Here is a 20,000-nt window from a genome sequence, read left to right as displayed (position 1 = left end):
CTGGGAATGGTAAGAAGCCCTGAGAACCTCGCGTGCCACAAACATTGCCTTCCCTCACACAGCAGCGCAGCCAAACAATCCCCCCACCCATCAATCTCTCCTCTCCCTATCACATACGTCTGCCTTCCGCTTCTCCTCCCCATTGCTCTCACACTCTTTCCTTTCACTCCCAGCCCATGTCTATTAGTCCATATCTGATAAACCCGCTGGCTTGTGGAAAAGTAATCAATTCACCCCTGTGGCTGCCATGTACGAGCCATGTATTTGGGTATATCAATAGAACACAAAATATGTTTAATAAATGTGAACTGCCCCTTTAAATTCTTTACAAGTTGGCTTGTGTTTGTCCTGTAGCTTTAATACCACCGCCCGATCAATCACTTGCTAGAGCTGTTCCAAACAATATCCACTCAGTTGAGCCATTACACTTGTGTTACTTGAAAGATACACTAGAGGGAGCTCTGCAATCACACACGGCCCTGCTAATGGTCAATATAAAGCTCAACATAGTCTGAAAGTTTCTATTTTTAAAGGTGAATTAAACCCTATAAACCAATATAGCTAAAAATGCCATATTTTATATGCTGAACTTATTACACCGGTCTAAAGTTTCAGCTTGTCAATAGCAGCAATGATCCAGGACTTCAAACTTGTCACAGGGGGTCACCATCTTGGAAAGTGTCTGTGACACTCACATGCTCAGTGGGCTCTGATTGGCTGTTGAGAAGCTAAGCTTAGGGCTCGTCACTAATTATCCAGCAGAAAATGAGCTTCCCTGGCTGTAATATAAGCTGATGCTACAGGTTTGCTGATTATTCAATTCTGATGCTAATTGCACTGGTTTCTGTGCTGCCATGTAGTAATTATGTGTATTAATTACTAATCAGCCTTATATTGTGACATTTCTATTCTATGTGTACTGTATATTGTGAGTGGGTCCCTAAGCTCAGTAAGTGACAGCAGCACAGAGCATGTGCAGTGAATCAGCAGAAAAGAAGATGGGGAGCTACTGGGGCATCTTTGGAGACACAGATCTTTACTGCTAAAGGGCTGTGGTTGCCTTGGGCTGGTAGAGAAGCACAAAACATCATGTACAACATTTCTACCTACTTCTTTAGTTAGAAGCATGAAACCTGCATTCCTGGAAGCGCAAAATTTTGTGCTGGTTATCAAATTTCAGGGGGGGGGGGCTGCATATGGGTGGGACATGAGAATGCATTAATACATGTCCTTTCAATGGCACAGCAGTGAGTGTCTGTAGGTGCAATGTCACCCAGTCAAAACAGATGCAAGTGCTCTGAGCATGGAGCTTGTGCTGCATGTGAACCCCAGTATGTTTTAAAATAACAATACAGAGAATAAAATACATTTTCCATCAGACTTTCCCATGTATCTGGTATGAATACTCCAGCCAAAATGCACTCGATTTAGAAGCCACTGTTTCCACTGATTGGCTACCAGGCAGTAACCAATCAGTGACTTGAGGAGGGGCCACATGACACATAACTGTTGCCTTTGAATCTAAGCTGAATGCTGAGGATCAATTACAAACTCACTGAACAGTTATGTCCCATGTGGGCCCCCTTAAAGTCACTGAATAACTCAGAGTTAGAGAGCTGAAAAGCAGGAAGTAGTGTCCTGGCTATTATGTTACACATCCACTCACTCCAGCCTTTATACATTACATTTTTTGGCTAAATAACTATATTAGATACATTTTTTTTATTTTGCACAGCCTATCTTTTTACCCAGTTTTATTTTTACACTGAACTGTTCCTTTAACTCCATCCCACCCCTCTGCACCAAAACATGACCCGTCCACTTAGCGGCAGTCACTGTGCTTCAACGCACATGGATTTTAATGAGTTGTGGGCACTGGGAGCTGGCAGTTAGATACAACGAGGAACAGTTGGTGACTCAGTTAATGTTCATTGCAGAAGTCTTACTTTTTTTTTTTTTAACTCCTTGTGGCCCTCCAAACCCTCTGCAGCTGCCGTGGCAGTATTAGTTCTTCACAGCTGAATGGGTGGCAGCGGAAAGAGAGAGGAACCGGGACAGTATTTGTAAGAAAGTCATCGCTTTCATGTCAGGTACTTGATCACGAGGATCATGAAGACGCAGGTCAGCAGCATCCCACCAATCATAATCGCCTTGTCTTGGAAAGCTCTCTTCTCGATCAAGCGCATGACTGTGTTAGAGAGCCCCAGCATGTTGGCCACATCAAGGATTTTCTTATGGGTCCCCTGCAAAGATCGGCGGAAGGGGGGAGAGAAGACGGAACAAAGGGGAAACAAACGTAGATTCAACATCAACATCATTAACAGGACTGAGTTGTGTTTCAGAGACTGAAATCAAATATTAACATTATATTTGTCAAACATTTTCCCACGTTATCCTGTGAATACAAAATATTATCATGACCGATTGGCAGAACATTCAGAACAGACCAGGAAATAGCTCCGAGTATTTGTACACACACACCCACACGTCTATCATTCCTATGTTCCTCTTCCTCCCCGGGTAATGGTTTGCCCCATTCTGTTGACAGCTCCAACAAGCCAGGCCTAGATTCTAGAATGGGATAGCCCATTTCCCCCCACTGGTGGAGGGGGGAGTCTATATAATGTTTTAATGGGAGACATAAACCGTGGAATCACTTCTACAGAGGGGGCATTAAATGCAAAGGGCAGCAGCCATCTGTAATAGGAAAACAAACAGAAGTACAAAATGCTTGAATTAAACTAAAAAAAAAAAAAAAAGAAAACAATCCCAGGTTTAAATAAAAGGTATTCATTCAGCTGTGCCAAAAAAATTAATTGATATGGACTGTTGCATTTTATCATCCCTTAAGTGAGGGTGAACAACACCCCAAAATGTTGAGGCTCAGTTGGCCACAGCTAAATAAACAGCTTGGATGTCTTTCTAAAAAATCCTAGCACCAGGGGATGAAACTCGTATAATCCAGTAATTCTAGGCTAATGTACTAAATTTTTCCCTGCTATTATTCTGTACAAGTCAGACTTTATTATAATTAATTTAAAAGAAAAGCAAAGCAAATGTGCACAGTACAAAGGAATACCTATACTGGCATACAGTTTGGTATCTCTATACAAGTAATAAGAAAAGTTATGGGGCTGTTCCTACTGAATTGTGCTTAGTACAGGGAATACCTATGCTGCCATAGTTTTATGGGATCTCTCTGTACAGTCATGAGCAAATTTAGGGGCTGTTCCTGCTGAATTGTGCTTAGTACAGGGGATACCTATGCTGCCATAGTTTTATGGGATCTCTCGGTACAGACTATGAGCAAACTTAGGGGACTGTTCCTGCTGAATTGTGCTTAGTACAGGGAATACGTATGCTGCCATAGTTTTATGGGATCTCTCTGTACAGACTATGAGCAAATTTAGGGGACTGTTCCTGCTGAATTGTGCTTAGTACAGGGAATACCTATGTTTCCATAGTTTTATGGGATCTCTCTGTACAGACTATGAGCAAACTTAGGGACTGTTCCTGCTGAATTGTGCTTAGTACAGGGAATACCTATGCTGTCATAGTTTTATGGGATCTCTCTGTACAGACTATGAGCAAACTTAGGGGGCTGTTCCTGCTGAATTGTGCTTAGTACAGGGAATATCTATGCTGCCATAGTTTTATGGGATCTCTCTGTACAGACTATGAGCAAACTTAGGGGGCTGTTCCTGCTGAATTGTGCTTAGTACAGGGAATACCTATGTTTCCATAGTTTTATGGGATCTCTCTGTACAGACTATGAGCAAACTTAGGGGACTGTTCCTGCTGAATTGTGCTTAGTACAGGGAATACCTATGCTGCCATAGTTTTATGGGATCTCTCTGTACAGACTATGAGCAAACTTAGGGGACTGTTCCTGCTGAATTGTGTTTAGTACAGGGGAGATATCAATAAATGCCTACTGGACAACTTGACCTATAAAAGTTTGTACACAGCCAGTGGTAAATTAGACAACTAAAAAAAAAAAAAAGGTACAACTCCCCTTTAAACAAACAGCCCTTGCTCCAGAGCAGCCATATTTCTACCAGACTGATGTTTAATGAAGGCCTAGGGTTGTGCAGTGGGTGCAGTAATGGAGGCCAGTCTGCTGCTGTAAGTAAAATCATTTTCCTATAGGGATTCTCATGTGCCTCACTCGTTCCCCACCTTTAAAGTCTTCCTTTGGTCCCTCAGCCCTTCCAGTACAGAGCTCCCGCTCCCCAGTAGATCATCTATGCCTTGGTGAGCATTACGGATGGAGGAATTAAACTGAAGGGTCTCATCCATGTGTATGGTGGTCTCTGAATCCTGTGGGAGAAACGGGGGAGGGAGGGAACCCCTCCGGTTAGACTGTTCTGAGCTATAGTGATAATGTATATAGTAATAATGTATAGTGATAATGTATATAGTACAGGGCAGAGGGATGTATGTTTGGTGCTGAGGATCTGCTCTCAGTGTTGCTTAAAGGAAGGAAGGCAATTAGATGATTATACTTGTACCTGTGCTTTAGCAGAAGCCGCATTTTTTTCAGCAAATGTAAATGGTTTCCCATGGTGGTTCCTATTTTAATTTAACTTTTATTATGTTATAGAATGCCTAATTCTAAGCAAATTCTCAATTGGTCTTCATTATTTATTTTGTATTGTTTTTTAATTATTTGCCTTTTTTATTTTAAACTTTTTCCAGCATTTAAATAGGGGTCACTGACCCAACTAAAACAAATGCTCTGTAAGGCTACAAATATATGGTTATTGCGATTTATTATCATTACTCGTCTTTCTATTCAGGCCTCTCCTACTCCTACCCCAGTCTCTTCGTCACATCAATGCATGGTTGCTAGGGTCATTTGGACCCTATCAACCCGATGGCTGAAACTGCAAGCTGCTGAATAAAAATAGAAATATCTCAAAACCCACAAATAATAAAAAAATAAATTCAAATTGTCTCAGAATTAGGAATGCACTGAATTCACTATTATGGATTTGGCCGAAACCACGAATCCTTCGCGAAAGATTTGCCCGAATACCGAACCAAATCCTATCTTGCATATGCAAATTAGGGGTGGGAAGGGAAACCATTTTTACTTCCTTGTTTTGTGATTTCCTTCCCAGCCCCTAATTTGCATATGCAAATTAGGTTTGGATTCGGTTCGGCCGGGGAGAAAGATTCGGCTGAATCCAAATCCTATTGAAAAAGGCTGAATCCTGAATTCGGTGCATCCCTACTCAGAATACCGACTGCTCTCTATGTGATAATTCAGAGGTGAACAACCCCTTTAATAGTATGTTTCCTCAACCTAACATGATCTAATTACCGCAGACAACTCAACCATGCTGTGTCAGTAGTGCAACTGCAAGTTTCTTACGCTGGAAACCGCCACTTAGAGCAGGGGAAAGCTGTCAGTGACTCACAGCATGAGAAACATATTGAGGAATTCACATATAAATGAACACCTCTAATAAACAATCATAGAGACTATTGTTGAGGACAAGGCACTTACATTGGTGGTGTAACTGCGGGTGAGCAGCTCCTCTCGCTCCCGATCCTGCTGATCTCTGACATAGCGACGATGCTGGAAGTTTCTCAGCGCAGTCTGTAGATGCTGCACGTCGTATTTCAGCTGATCGACTCGTCTACAATTAGATGGAGAGAAACAGGTCTGGATTATATTCTAGTAATATAGTTCAAAACCTCATTTATGTGGCAGTTTGTACAATGTAGGGCTGTCCATACTGTCAGGAATCGGGAATCTGTAAAAACAAATTCCTAAGCATGTGCTGAATAAACTTAAATAACTGAACTATTAAAAACTTTATTAATGATATGAATTTATTTTGAAAAAATCTTAGAAACGAGAATCCATTTAATATGAAATCCTGAAACGATGTTGCAATTGTCAATTACAATTTGGACCATTTCCTTTTCTTTAAATACATATGTGTAACCAATATATAAATATATAAATGATGGAAGCTCTATGATTTAATGTAAGATGTATGGGATCCATTATCTGGAAACCCGTTATCCAGAAAGTTCCAAAATATGGAAAGATAAATAAATAAAACAGTCCCTTGAACTTGACCCCAACTAAGAAATAATTAAAGGGGTGCTTCACTTTTAACATAACTTTTATTATTTCATAGAACAGGCAATTTTAAGCAACTTTTCATTTGGTTTTACCATACCCCTTTAAAGGAGAACTAAACCCTAAAAATTAATGTGGCTAAAAATGGCATATTTTATAGAGTGAACGTATTGCACGAGGCTAAAGTGTCAGCTTGTCAATAGCAGCAATGATCCAGGACTTCAAACTTGTCACAGGGGGTCACCATCTTGGAAAGTGTCTGTGACACTCACATGCTCAGTGGGCTCTGATTGGCTGTTGAGAAGCTAAGCTTAGGGCTCGTCACTAATTATCCAGCAGAAAATGAGCTTCCCTGGCTGTAATATAAGCTGATGCTACAGGTTTGCTGATTATTAAATTCTGATGCTAATTGCACTGGTTTCTGTGCTGCCATGTAGTAATTATATGTATTAATTACTAATCAGCCTTATATTGTGACATTTCTATTCTATGTGTACTGTATATTGTGAGTGGGTCCCTAAGCTCAGTAAGTGACAGCAGCACAGAGCATGTGCAGTGAATCAGCAGAAAAGAAGATGGGGAGCTACTGGGGCATCTTTGGAGACACAGATCTTTACTGCTAAAGGGCTGTGGTTGCCTTGGGCTGGTACAGAAGCACAAAACATCATGTATAACATTTCTAGCTACTTCTTTAGTTAGGCTTTAGTTCTCCTTTAAAATGCTGGAAGCAGTGGGAAACACTACACACACATATAATTTCAAAGGTTACAGTTGCCACTTCCAATGTGCCGACATCCCCATACAGGAAGTGTAGAGCGAGAGGGGGGGGTGATCTCAATCACTGGGACTGCTGATAAGACACAGATTAATTAAACATCAGGTAAGGTCTGGTAATAATGCAGCGGAAGGGTTAACACCGTGTTACCTGCTCGATGTGGGAACTCAAATCCTTATCACAATACCTTAGACAGGAAACCTGTTCTGTGCCCTTTTCCTGACCTGAGTCAATTAAAAGCTTCCCAAAACCGCCCCAGGAGGTGTATGGAATCTGAAGTGAGGGGGGGGTCACATGCCAACTGCAGAAATATCTGAATTCTCTCCCCCCTACACACCCCGTACATTATTATTCCGATCCATTCTGTCTTTTTTTTTTTTTTTCAAAGTTGTGATTATTTCTGCTGATATGATCAGGGCATTTCTTTTTTCTCAAACCATAAAACATAATTGAAGTTTACAAATCAGCCGCTGCCGGAAAAACAACAGATGTTGCTGCTTCCGATGTGTCGTACACTTCGCTCCCTTATCCAATTCATATTCTGCACGGGGGGTATCTACAGAGATGATCTATTTGGCCTTGACTAAACTCAAAGTTCAAGTCCATCTTGAACTTAAAGGGATACTGTCATGGGAAAAAAAATTTTTTTTAAATGAATTAGTTAATAGTGCTGCTCCAGCAGAATTCTGCACTGGAATCCATTTCTCAAAAGAGCAAACAGATTTTTTTATATTCAATTTTGAAATCTGACATGGGGCTAGACATATTGTCAATTTCCCAGCTGCCCCAAGTCATGTGACTCTAGGAGAGAAATGCTTTCTGGCAGGCTGCTGTTTTTCCTTCTCAATGTAACTGAATGTGTCTCAGTGGGACATGGGTATTTACTATTGAGTGTTGTTCTTAGATCTACCAGGCAGCTGTTATCTTGTGTTAGGGAGCTGCTATCTGGTTACCTTCCCATTGTTCTTTTGTTTGGCTGCTGGGGGGGGGAAAGGGAGGGGGGTGATATCACTCCAACTTGCAGTACAGCAGTAAAGAGTGATTGAAGTTTATCAGAGCACAAGTCACATGACTTGGGGCAGCTGGGAAACTGACAATATGTCTAGCCCCATGTCAGATTTCAAAATTGAATATAAAAAATTCTGTTTTCTCTTTTGAGAAATGGATTCAGTGCAGAATTCTGCTGGAGCAGCACTATTAACTGATTCATTTTGAAAATGTTTTTTTCCCATGACAGTATCCCTTTAAAATGTGGTATGATATTGTATCCTGGTTTAGAAGCTCTCGAGTTTAGAATTTCAGCGACTATTTCGTTGCAAGGTTTCAATCTACCCTAGAGATGTAAACGAGACACTGGAAAATGATTAAGAGAAAAGATGAGTAATAGAAAGTAGTAATATCTATAAAATGTTGGCAATACAGTGCTGCGCAATATGTTGGTCCTCTAAAAATACATGTTAACAATAATGGGTTTTTGGCTCCCAGGGTCAGTGACCCACCCCCCTCATTTGAAAGTTGGAATGAAGGAGACGTTAAATAACTCAAAAACCATAAAAAAAAGACTCAAATATTTGTAAGAATTAGGGATGCACCGAATCCAGGAATCGGCCTTTTTCAGCAGGATTCAAATTCGGCCGAATCTTTCTGCCCAGCCGAACCGAATCCTAATTTACATATGCAAATTAGGGGTGGGGAGGGAAATCGCGTGACTTTTTGTCACAAAACAAGGAAGTCAAATATGTTTCGGGGCTTCGGCCAAATCGAAAATAGTGGATTCGATGCATCCCTAGTAAGAATAGGCCATTCTATAACTTAGTGATGAACCACCCATTTAATTCTAGGATTGATTTCCCCTTTACATATACAGGTATGGGACCGGTTATCCAGAATGCTCGAGCCCTAGTGTATTCCGGATAATAGATCTTTCCGTTATATGGATCTTCATACCTTACGTCTACTAGAAAATCATATAAACATGAAATAAACCCAATAGGCTGGTTTTGCCTCCAATAAAGATTAATTATATCTTAGTTGGGATCAAGTACAAGCGACTGTTTTATTATTACACAGAAAAAGAAAACATTTTTTAAAAATTTGGATTATTTGATTATAATGGAGTCTATGGAAGACAGCCTTTATGGATAACGTGTTTTCAGATAACAGATGCCCTAATGTAGAGAGGGATATTCTGCGATAATTTGCAATTGATTTTCATTTTTTATTATTTGTGGTTTTTGAGTTATTTAGCTTTTTATTCAGCAACTCTCCAATCAGCAATTTCAGCCACCTGGTTGCTAAGGGCCAAATTCCCCTAGCAACCATGCATTGATTTGAATAAGAGACTGGAATATCAATAGGAGAGGCCTGAATAGTAAGATGAGTAATAAAAAGTAGCAATAACAATAAATGTGTAGCTTTACAGAGTATTTGTTTTTAGATGGGGTCAGTGACCCCCCATTTGAAAGCTGGAAAGAGTCAAAGGAAGAAGGCAAATCATTCAAAAACGATAAACAATAAATAATGAAGACCAAATGAAAAGTTGCATAGACTTAATTCTATGTTATAGAATTCTTTTCAACTGGTTCTCATTTTTTTTTTATTGTTTTTGCATTATTTGCCTTCTTTTTCCCACTCTTTCCACCAGTTTTCAAAAGGGGGTCACTGACCCCATCTAAAAACAAAAATGCTCTGTAGACTAGACAATTTTAAATTGGTTTTCATTTTTTGTTTTTTAAATTATTTGTAGTTTTGGAGTTATTTAGCCTTTTTTTCAGCAGCTCTCCAGTTTGCAATGTCAGCTGTCTGATTGCTAGGGTCCAAAGTACCCTAGCAACCATGCATTGATGTGAATAAGAGACTGAAATATGAATAGGAGAGGCCTGAAAAGAAAGATGAAGAATAAATAGTAGCAATAACATTACATTTTTAGCCTTACAGAGTATTTGTATTTTAGATGGGGTCAGTGGTCAGTCAGTCAGAAGAAGGCAGCAAATAATTTGAAGACTATAAAAAATAAATAATGAAGACCAATTGAAAAGTTGCTCGGAATTAGCCATTCTATAACATACTAAAAGTTAACTTGAAGGTGAACCATCCCTTTAATTAAAAGGACTGGTTCAAGTTCAGCACAATTTGGCCTCCAGAATTTTCCTGCTCAAACAGGATCATATTTCCGGCACATTATGAAGCCTAAGGTACTCGAATGAAATGGGAGTTTTACCTACAAAATAACAGGAAATTAGCTGTGGCTACACAGCAGCGTAGTTATTTACTATTACTTAACTATAGTAGTCTTTCTGAAGCAGACACACCAGTACAGGGCAACACAACATTATATTTTCATTACTTTCATTTTTTGGTTTTACTGTTCCTTTAATTTCCGTTCAGTGGATTCTCAACCCTGCCCTGTAAACTACAATCCTGTAATGTGGCTTAATAACTCTGGTGATCTAAACGTTAACATTCTGCTTGAAAAAGCGGCAAATCTACAATTCTGATTGCAACAACACGACGCAAGATCGCTGGCGAGGGCTGTGAGGGTTGCAGTTCTGCAGCAGCTGTCGCTCTGAAGCTTGTCAGTCTTTGAATACTCACAGCTTGGCATTCTGTCGCTTGCTTGGGGGCTCCTTACTGCACAGTATTTCCAGGCGCTCCAGGTTGCTGAAGATTTGGTCGATCCTCGCTTGGATTTCATTCTCTACCACTAAAAATTGGGAAATCACAATTAAGACAAAGTTCTGTGATAATGAAAATAACTTAAATGCATGCTTCAAAATATGGGGTATAGTTGGCTGCCTTTTAGAGAATCAGAACACACAGGAACCAGGTTTAGAATAACCCTTGCACTGGAACACCAAGTAGGTCTTGGTCCCTTAGAAAAATAAATCCATGGTTCAAAATACTTTAAAGGGGTTGTTCAGCTTTAAATTAACTGTTAGTATGATGTAGAGAGTGATATTCTGAGACAATTTGCAATTAGTCTTCATTTTTTATTGTTTGTGGTTTTTGAGTTATTTAGCTTTTTATTCAGCAGCTCTCCTGTTTGCAATTTCAGCAGTCTGGTTGCTAGGGTCCAAATTACCCTAGCAACCATGCATTGATATGAATAAGAGACTGGAATATGAATAGGAGAGGGACTGAATAGAAAGATGAGTAATAAAAAGTAGCAATAATTTGTAGCCTTACAGAGCATTTGTTTTTAGATGGGGTCAGTGACCCCCGTTTCAAAGCTGGAAAGAGTCAGAAGAAGAAGGTAAATAATTTTAAAAAACTACAAAAAAGAAAAAATGAAGACCAATTAGAATTAGCCATTTTATAACATACTAAGGGGCAAATTTTTCAAGGGTCGAATTTCGAGTTCGTGGGAAAAGCCCATGAACTCGAAATTCAAAAAAAAAAAAGACCAATCGAAATTTATTGTAAAAAAAAATCAACTTTTTTTCAATTTGGGTAAATAAGATCGACACTGAATCGAATCCGATTTGCGTTTTTTTCCCGAAAAAAATGAGATATTCAGGAGTCCACCAAACTACTCCAAATTAGGGTTAGTAGGATGTCCCCGGTAGGCTAAAACACCAATTCGGCAGGTTGTAGAAGGCGAATAGTCGAATTCGAATTTATTTAAAAACTCGAATAAATATTTGCACAGGAATTTGCAAGCTTTATACTCACGGTGTATAGACTGCTTGTCAGATGTTTCCAGGAGACCCATGTGAGATTGAACCTCATGGACCTGCCTAAAATTGGGAAATAAATAAATAAATATATAAAGAAATGTAAAGAAAAAACAAAAGGTTATTATTTAAGTTAGTAAATGAAGTGTTTAAGACTCATACAGAAACAAGCAGCTATTATATAGTGTCCCCTTATAGGGAATCTCAATGCAAAACCAGTAGTTTGCCTATAAGAGAATGTAAGTAGCTTTCTGTTATACGTTCATTAGCAATGTTCATCAGATTTAAGGGGCAGATTTATCAAGGGTCGAATTTCGAAGTTAAAAATACTTCAAAATTCGACCATCGAATTGAAATACTTCGACTTCGAATATCGACGTTTTTTTCAGCGAATTTGGGTATCCTGCGGTCGAAGAAAAAACGTGCAATGGAACGATTAAATCCTTCGAACGATTCGAATGATTTCAGAGATCGAGCGAATGATTTTACTTCGACTTCCAAAAACTTAGAAAAATGCTCTAGAAGGTCCCCATAGGCTGAAATAGCACTTCGAAACGAATCCGAACCCTAATTTGCATATGCAAATTAGGGGTGTGAAGGGGAAAACATTTTTTACTTCCTTTTTTTTATAACAAAAAGTCACACGATTTCCCTCCCCGCCCCTATATATGCAAATTAGGATTCGGCTGGGCAGAAGGACTCGGCCGAATTCTAATCCTACTGAAAATGCCAAATCCTGGCTGAATCCCGAACCGAATCCTAAATTCGGTGCATCCCTAGTCAAAGTATACAAAAAATTATTTTGAATTTCGAATTTTTTTACTTCGAAAATTCCCTCGAATTCACTTCGACCCTTGATAAATCTGCCGGTTAGTGTTAATGTGATTGACAGAGCATTTGTTTTTTAGATGGGGTCAGTGACCCCCATTTGAAAGCTGGAAAGAGTCAGAAGAAGAAGAAGGCAAATAATTAAAAACGATAAACAATAAATAATGAAGACCAATTGAAGAGTTGCTTAGAATGAATTCTATGTTATAGAATGGCTAATTCTAAGCAACTTTTCAACTGGTTCTCATGATTTTTTTTTTTATTTATCGTTTTTTAATTATTTGCCTTCTTCTTCTGACTCTTTCCAGCTTTCAAATGGGGGTCACTGACCCCATCTAACAACAAACGCTCTGTAAGGCTAGACAATTTTAAATTGGTTTTCATTTGTATTTGTTTTATTTGTAGTTTTTGAGTTATTTAGCTTTTTATTCAGCATCTCTCAGGTTTGCAATCTGGTTGCTAGGGTCCAAATTCCCCTAGCAACCATGCACTGATTTTATTAAGAGACTGGAATATGAATAGGAGCAGGGTCAGACTGGGCGGGTGGGACACCGGGAAAAAACCCAGTGGGCCCCGGCAGGCCCACTATTTGCCCCGGTCCCTGACCTCTCTCCCGGCCCCTGGTTGTGAGCAAGAAAAGGTAGGAGCAGGGTTACAGCTGGGGGGGCATTGAGTTGTCTGTGTCTTTAGCAATGGGACAGGAGGCCTGGGGGGGGTGTGGGGGGGGCCCCAAAGTGCAAACCCCAGTGGGCTGAATAGTAACAAAACATGTTGTTACAGAGCATTTAGATGGGGTCAGTGACCCCCATTTGAAATCTGGAAAAAGTCAGGAGTAAAAGGCTTTTTATTCGGCTACTCTCCAGTTTGCAATTTCAGCCATCTGGTTGCCAGGATCCAAATTCCCCTAGCAACCATGCATTGAGTTGAACAGAGACTGGAATATGAATAGGAGAGGCCTGAATAGAAAGAGGAGTAATAAAAAGTAACAATAACAATACATTTGTAGCCTTACAGAGTATTTGTTTCTTTAGATGGGGTCAGTGACCCCCGTTTGATAGCTGGAAAGAGCCAGAAGAAGAAGAAGGCAAAGAAGTACAAAAACTATAACAAAGAAATAATCAAGACCAATTGAAAAGTTGCTTAGAATTAATTCTATGTTATAGAATGGCTAATTCTTAGCAACTTTTCAACTGGTTCTCATTATTTTATTTTTATCGTTTTTTAATTATTTGCCTTCTTCTTCTGACTCTTTCTAGCTTTCGAATGGGGGTCACTGACTCCCATCTAAAAACAAATGCTCTGTAGGCTAGACAATTTTAAATTGGTTTTCATGTTATTTCTTTTATTATTTGTAGTTTTTGAGTTATTTCTCTTTTTTATTCAGCAGCTCTCCAGTTTGCAGTTGCAGCTGTCTGGTTGCCAGGGTCCAAATTCCCCTAGCAACCATGCACTGATGTGAATAAGAGACTGGAATATGAATAGGAGAGGCCTGAATAGAAAGAGGAGTAATAATAAGTAGCAATAACAATACATTTGTAGCCTTACAGAGCATTTGTTTTTAGATGGGGTCAGTGACCCCCGTTTGACAGCTGGAAAGAGTCAGAAGTAGACGAAGGCAGATAATTTGAAGACTATAAAAAAGAAATAATGAAGATCAATTGATAAGTTGCTTAGAATTGGCCAGTGTATAGCAGACTAAAAGGAAACTTAAAGATGAAGCCTCCCATTAATGAGGAGCTGATAGAAATCGCACTGAGCAGACTAAACACGTTCTGTAGCCAAAGGATGAGGAGGAATCTCTGCTTCTCTGTTCAATGGAGGTGGGAAAGGTCCGACTCACTTGTTACTCTGGTGATAAAGCGACTCCATGGCACCGCTTTCTGTAAATCTTAACCTCTATCTATAATTGATTATTCCTCCGCCACCACCGACCAATCTGTTGCGTATCCCTGCGCCCCACAGAGAACCGTGGCTGTACCACACGTCATCACTTCCGGGTTCCTTCAGGACGAAGCCGAGCCACTGGGGTGTCCGCGCTGCCTGTCGACAGACAACATTTTAACAAGCGTGGAAAGAAAAAAGCCACGGAACCAAACACATGTATCTGATTTCCTTAGTTGGACGGGGTAACTGATATTAACAAAAACGGCTTCTAAGAGAGGGAAAGTGCAACAGGCGTTCTACAGGCAGGGCATAAGTCAGCCTAACTGGGGCTTTCCGTATCGTTGCCATGGTGACTGATATCAGAATCAGCATCTTTTTTTAACTTGTTTTCCACATGTTGTTGTGATATTGTGGTGGGCAGCTTCCTGCTCTGAAATAAATGGAGAAATCCTGTATTTGTTTGCAGTCTCATGTCCCTTTCTAATAAAGAACATAAACAAGTGCACTTCAAGTTGTAGGGTGGTACTGAATTCCAGCTAGGGTTGATGGGAGTTGTAGTTCAGCAACAGCTGAGGGTGGCCAATTGTATGTCTCTGTGTAATACAATTCTCTCCCCCTACACACACCCACACACTTTACACTGAGATCATTGTGGGCCCAGCCTTCCAGTGTTGCCAGGGTTAGGCCCCAACTCTTTCTTGTTTACGATTATTATTATTACTACAGGAAATGGGGACGGACAAATAATAGGGTTTCCAATGCGTCTGTTTTCCACTTGATGGCAGCAGTGGTCAAAACACTTCCTGTGACATTAGCCAAAGGGTACGGACACACAAAGGTCATTTACTCTGCTCGAGACAAGACACAAGGGCTAGAGGAATAAAATATGCTCATTTAAAAAGCATTTGCCCCCAGAGTCTGCCCTCTATCCAGCCAGGGGTGTAACTACTGAGGAAGCAGACCCTGTGGCTGCAGGAGGGCCCAGTAAGTATATGAGTCCCTAATTAATTTACCATATATTGGTAAAACAGGGCAACCTATTGGGGGCCCAAAAATGAGGTGGCTAGTAAAACCATTGTACACAGAGCTAGGTGTAGAATGCAGGTGCAAAGTAACCCTTACAACTTGTCATAGGGCAGTGGGTACAGGGCTCTGCTATGGCCTTCTGCACCTGCCAGTGCCCCTCAGTGTCTTTGCTTTCCCATCCATCATGAATACAGGCAGCGGTTTAATTAAATATTACTGGGCCCCACAGCAAATTATTTTCCAGGCCCCCAAAATGTTGACATGTTGAGAGGTTGACCTGCTTTACCAATATTCTCAGTACTCTCAGTACTCTCAGTAAGGGATGGGCAGAATCCACTATTTTGGATTCGGCCGAACCCCCGTATCCTTTGCGAAAGATTCGGCCGAATACCAAACTGAATCCAAATCCTAATTTGCATATGTAAATTAGGGGTGGGAATGGAAAAACATTTTTTACTTCCTTATTTTGTGACAAAAAGTCACGCGATTTCCCTCCCCGACCCTAATTTACATTTGCAAATTCGGATTCGGTTCAGCCGGACAGAAGGATTCGGCCAAATCCGAATCCTGCTGAAAAAAGACGAATCCTGGTCCCTACTCACAGTAATATTATTCTTCCTCTCTTCACTCAACCTCTATTCTCCTAGTCTCTTTTCTTTACATACTATAATTTATTATTCCATCTATTTAGTCTCTTTCTCATAGAAATAGGGAATGGCCATGAAATAGGCCAAATGTTTAGCAGCATGAGGGACCACTGACCGCTGAGCCCACCGGGACTTTTCCTGGTATCCCAGTGGGCCAGTCCGACACTGAATCGCCCCTGAATACAGTCCTACAGTGTCGGACTGGGATGCCAGGGGCCCACCAGAAAAACATTAGACCATGGGTCCACTTTCCAAACTGCTATTCCTCCTCTCCACACTCATCCTCTTTAATCTCCTAGTCTTTTATATTTACTTAGTCTATTCTTCCATTATTCATTATTAAGCATTTTTCCCATAAAGAAATCAGGAATGACCATGAAATTGGCCACATAGTTAGAAGCAAAAGGGTCCACTGACACCTGGGCCCACCGGGAGTTTTCCTGGTATCCCGGTGAGCCAGTTTGACACTCCTACCAAATACAGCCACACAGAGTACTTGCAGGTCTCTACACTCCATACTGGAACCAAAATTTTGGGTCTTCTCTATCTAGTAATGTAACTAATGAGGGTCAGGCCCAGGTGCAGGCAGTGAAGCTGGAGCCCCCCACTCTCCTCTGGACGCAGTTTTCTGTGCACCATCACATCGGCTCGATCGTCTGGAGGGCCCAAGGGGGAGCGGGCCCAGTGCACCCCTGGTAGTTATGCCCCTGTCTCTATCGATTTTGGAGACAGCTTTATTAGAATGCTCTACAATGATTTCATATATATATGAAGCCAGGGAGGTCCTGAACAAATAGTGGACCATAAAAGTTGTACCAAAAATTAAAAAGTTGGACCACAAAGAAGGGGCTAAAGCCAATTAGTCTGAAGACCTCTTCAGAAGAGAATTCAGGGAAGGATTGACTTTGATGGATTTATGGCTTTTTTCTTCCTCATCTACTACGTAACCATGTCAAGAACCATCACAAAGAATAACATGTATAACTTCTATGGCCTCAGTAACTTATATGGACTTTTGCCAGACCGGGACAAATGAACCACATTAGACTTTGCCTTTTAGGAGGTATCTTGAGAACCTGTCATACACCCCTACTGATGGATCCAGGAGAATTGAGACTCTGTCAGTCTTCCAGCTTCAACCTTCAGCAACCCTCACGCCAGAGGCAGGGGATTTTTGGACAGGCGTGTCAAAGAAACGAGAACTGTAAGATGTCATGGACTGAGCCAACGGGTACGAATTTGGACACCGATGCTGGGGGTGGTTGGGGGGTTCTGTGTAGTCACAACAGCCTTGGGGCAGATCCAGTAAGCTAAATGTTTTAAGTGAGACTGTGTATTGTAAATAGGATAAAAGAGTTACTGATCACTGAGTCTGGAAATGCCTCAGGGTCATTCCTACATTTGGAGCAACTCCGACACGGCCAACCAAGCAAATTCTTTTACAGTATAACTTAAGAGAACTAAAATCAGATTTCAAATACGGAAGCCTTTGAAATAACAGATTCCTATCGATGTAAATTTCGAAATAAAAAAGAAATAAAACAATGCCACGGTAGAAACGCTGATCCACGAATAGGGCAAATAATTCCCCCTTGACCTGTATCTGAATTTAAAGGGACAGTGTGTGGCCCACCTGCAGATTCTGCAAAACTGTATGAAAGCATAAATGACATATATGAGTAAATATACAGATGAGAATGGCATAGTAAGGGCCGCCAACTGCATAGATGTTCATCTACCTGCCTGCAGGATTATCCTTTCTGTTACTTTCTGTCTGACCTAGAAAAATAGATCCTCGGCCTCCACTTCCCAGATCTTTCTGACTGATCAGACCCCAGAATTGTGGGTTAACGACTAATTAGCACTAAGATACTGATCCCTTTACTTCCAGGTCAACAGATTAAACCCAATAAGATTTCAGAATACCAAGACAACGAGGTCATGTGATATGAAGAGGGAGCCGTAGGGAAGGGGTAGACGTGGGAGGGCAATTTGTGCTCGGCGTTCCCAGGCTGTGGGATCACAGGACTGCGGGGGGGCTTTAGGGTTACAACCTGCTCATTTGCGTCACGTGCATTAAGGTCGTTAATTTATTGGCGGAAGAGTATTTGATTGCTAAAAAATGTTTCATATAACTGGACCATCACTTGACATTGACATTTATACACTTTATCAACAAATTGTAAAAATTAGGGTTTATTCTGCCTTTAAATATGAACATTACCAGAGAACAAAAGTTTTACTTGTAATTACAGGTGGTGCCCAGGATACAGGACACTTTGTGGTACTTCAGTGGCCCTTCTGTTGAATGTTTTAACAACTCTAGGAATGTAGGTAAAGTGAATCAGTTCCTAGAGATGTCAGCCTCCATGGAACCACATGTGTTGATTATTGCTTCGCCCACAGCATGGCTGTCTGTGCCCCTTCTTCCATAGGGCATACAAATATGTGTAACTCACAAAGCATCTGGTTTGGTTTTCAGGTCTATAGTCTCAATCTCTCCCTACCATACCTGTCCCTTCTTAGAGGCTACTATACCTGCTATCCCACAGTCACACTCCCTTCCCAGAGACTATTATCCACTGTTACTATAGACACCATCTCTCCCTACTATACCTGCTATCCAACAGTCACACTCCCTTCCCAGAGACTATTATCCCACTGTTACTATAGACACCATCTCTCCCTACTATACCTGCTATCCCACAGTCACACTCCCTTCCCAGAGACTATTATCCACTGTTACTATAGGCACCATCTCTCCCTACTATACCTGCTATCCCACAGTCACACTCCCTTCCCAGAGACTATTATCCACTGTTACTATAGACACCATCTCTCCCTACTATACCTGCTATCCCACATTCACACTCCCTTCCCAGAGACTATTATCCACTGTTACTATAGGCACCATCTCTCTCTACTATACCTGCTATCCCACAGTCACACTCCCTTCCCAGAGACTATTATCCACTGTTACTATAGGCACCATCTCCTCCCTACTATACCTGCTATCCCACAGTCACACTCCCTTCCCAGAGACTATTATCCCACTGTTACTATAGGCACCATCTCTCCCTACTATACCTGCTATCCCACAGTCACACTCCCTTCCCAGAGACTATTATCCCACTGTTACTATAGGCACCATCTCTCCCTACTATACCTGCTATCCCACAGTCACACTCCCTTCCCAGAGACTATTATCCACTGTTACTATAGGTCCATCTCTCCCTACTATACCTGCTATCCACAGTCACACTCCCTTCCAGAGACTATTATCCCACTGTTACTATAGGCACCATCTCTCCCTACTATACCTGCTATCCACAGTCACACTCCCTTCCCAGAGACTATTATCCACTGTTAGCTATAGGCACCCATCTTCTCCCTACTATACCTGCTATCCCACAGCACACCTCCCTTCCCAGAGCACCTATATCCACTGTTACTATAGGCACCATCGCTCCCTACTATACCTGCTATCCCACCAGTCCCCGACCCCCCTTCCAGGAATAATTATCCCACTGTTATGGTCCTATTATATATGAGAACTCATTGGAACAATAGGGAGAGTTAAGAAAATATCAGTGTCAAAAACTGCAGAGCTAGTAATGTAGAATTACACCCACAAAGTAGATCTAACTCCCTCCCCAAATCTGGACTCCAGGAGAAGTAAAGGTCCCACATCAGCACTGGCCATACACAGAGTCTTATATTTATACTCCTACTTGTACCCCTTTCTAATCACCCCCTCCTGTGCCCTCGGTCTGGGTGCGGGCGTCGAGGCAGTCACGGCATCTCATCGCATGAAGGCAGAGCACAGACACTAGCCCTGGGCATTCATGTGAATAAGACAGAGGGAGATGGAGAGAAGGAGAGATTATCCTGAGTGACAGTCTCCATTCGTCCCCTCCAGGCGATTTCCATCTTACACAACACAGACCTCACAAGGTGCCTTTAACGCACTCACCTTGGCTGTGGGGTGGTTAACTGGTGTGGAACTAAGCGGGGCAGAGAGCAGTTAACCCTTTACCTACTCAATTTGCACCCGACTGCTCTGGTTACAA

The 20,000-nt window shown here is 41.2% G+C and overlaps 1 protein-coding gene across 3 annotated transcripts; it reads right to left on the bottom strand.

Moving 5' to 3' along the window:
- Positions 1-1,716: 1,716 nt before the first annotated feature.
- On the bottom strand, positions 1,717-14,383 carry gosr2.L (golgi SNAP receptor complex member 2 L homeolog). 3 transcript variants are annotated; one of them, NM_001093298.1, is given in 6 exon segments: positions 1,717-2,243; positions 4,180-4,320; positions 5,513-5,645; positions 10,467-10,575; positions 11,544-11,604; positions 14,094-14,213. In NM_001093298.1, coding segments are annotated over 5 exon segments (585 nt in total). In that variant the 5' UTR covers positions 11,584-11,604; positions 14,094-14,213; the 3' UTR covers positions 1,717-2,081.
- Positions 14,384-20,000: the final 5,617 nt, after the last annotated feature.

This window comes from Xenopus laevis, chromosome 9_10L (assembly GCF_017654675.1).
Source record: "Xenopus laevis strain J_2021 chromosome 9_10L, Xenopus_laevis_v10.1, whole genome shotgun sequence".
In the NCBI taxonomy this organism is placed as follows: Eukaryota; Metazoa; Chordata; class Amphibia; order Anura; family Pipidae; genus Xenopus; species Xenopus laevis.
The sequence above is the reverse complement of the archived record's forward strand: the minus strand, read 5'-3'. Positions and strand labels throughout refer to the sequence as shown.

What these genes read in the sequence shown, in the direction of transcription:
- gosr2.L (XM_018234443.2), bottom strand. Translation starts at nt 14,242, where the DNA reads ATGGAGTCGCTTTATCACCAGAGTAACAA. An exon ending in CTTTATCACCAGAGTAACAA is followed by an intron (nt 11,609 to 14,213) that starts GTGAGTCGGACC and finishes TCCCAATTTTAG; the next exon opens with GCAGGTCCATGAGGTTCAAT. An exon ending in TGACAAGCAGTCTATACACC is followed by an intron (nt 10,576 to 11,543) that starts GTGAGTATAAAG and finishes CCCAATTTTTAG; the next exon opens with TGGTAGAGAATGAAATCCAA.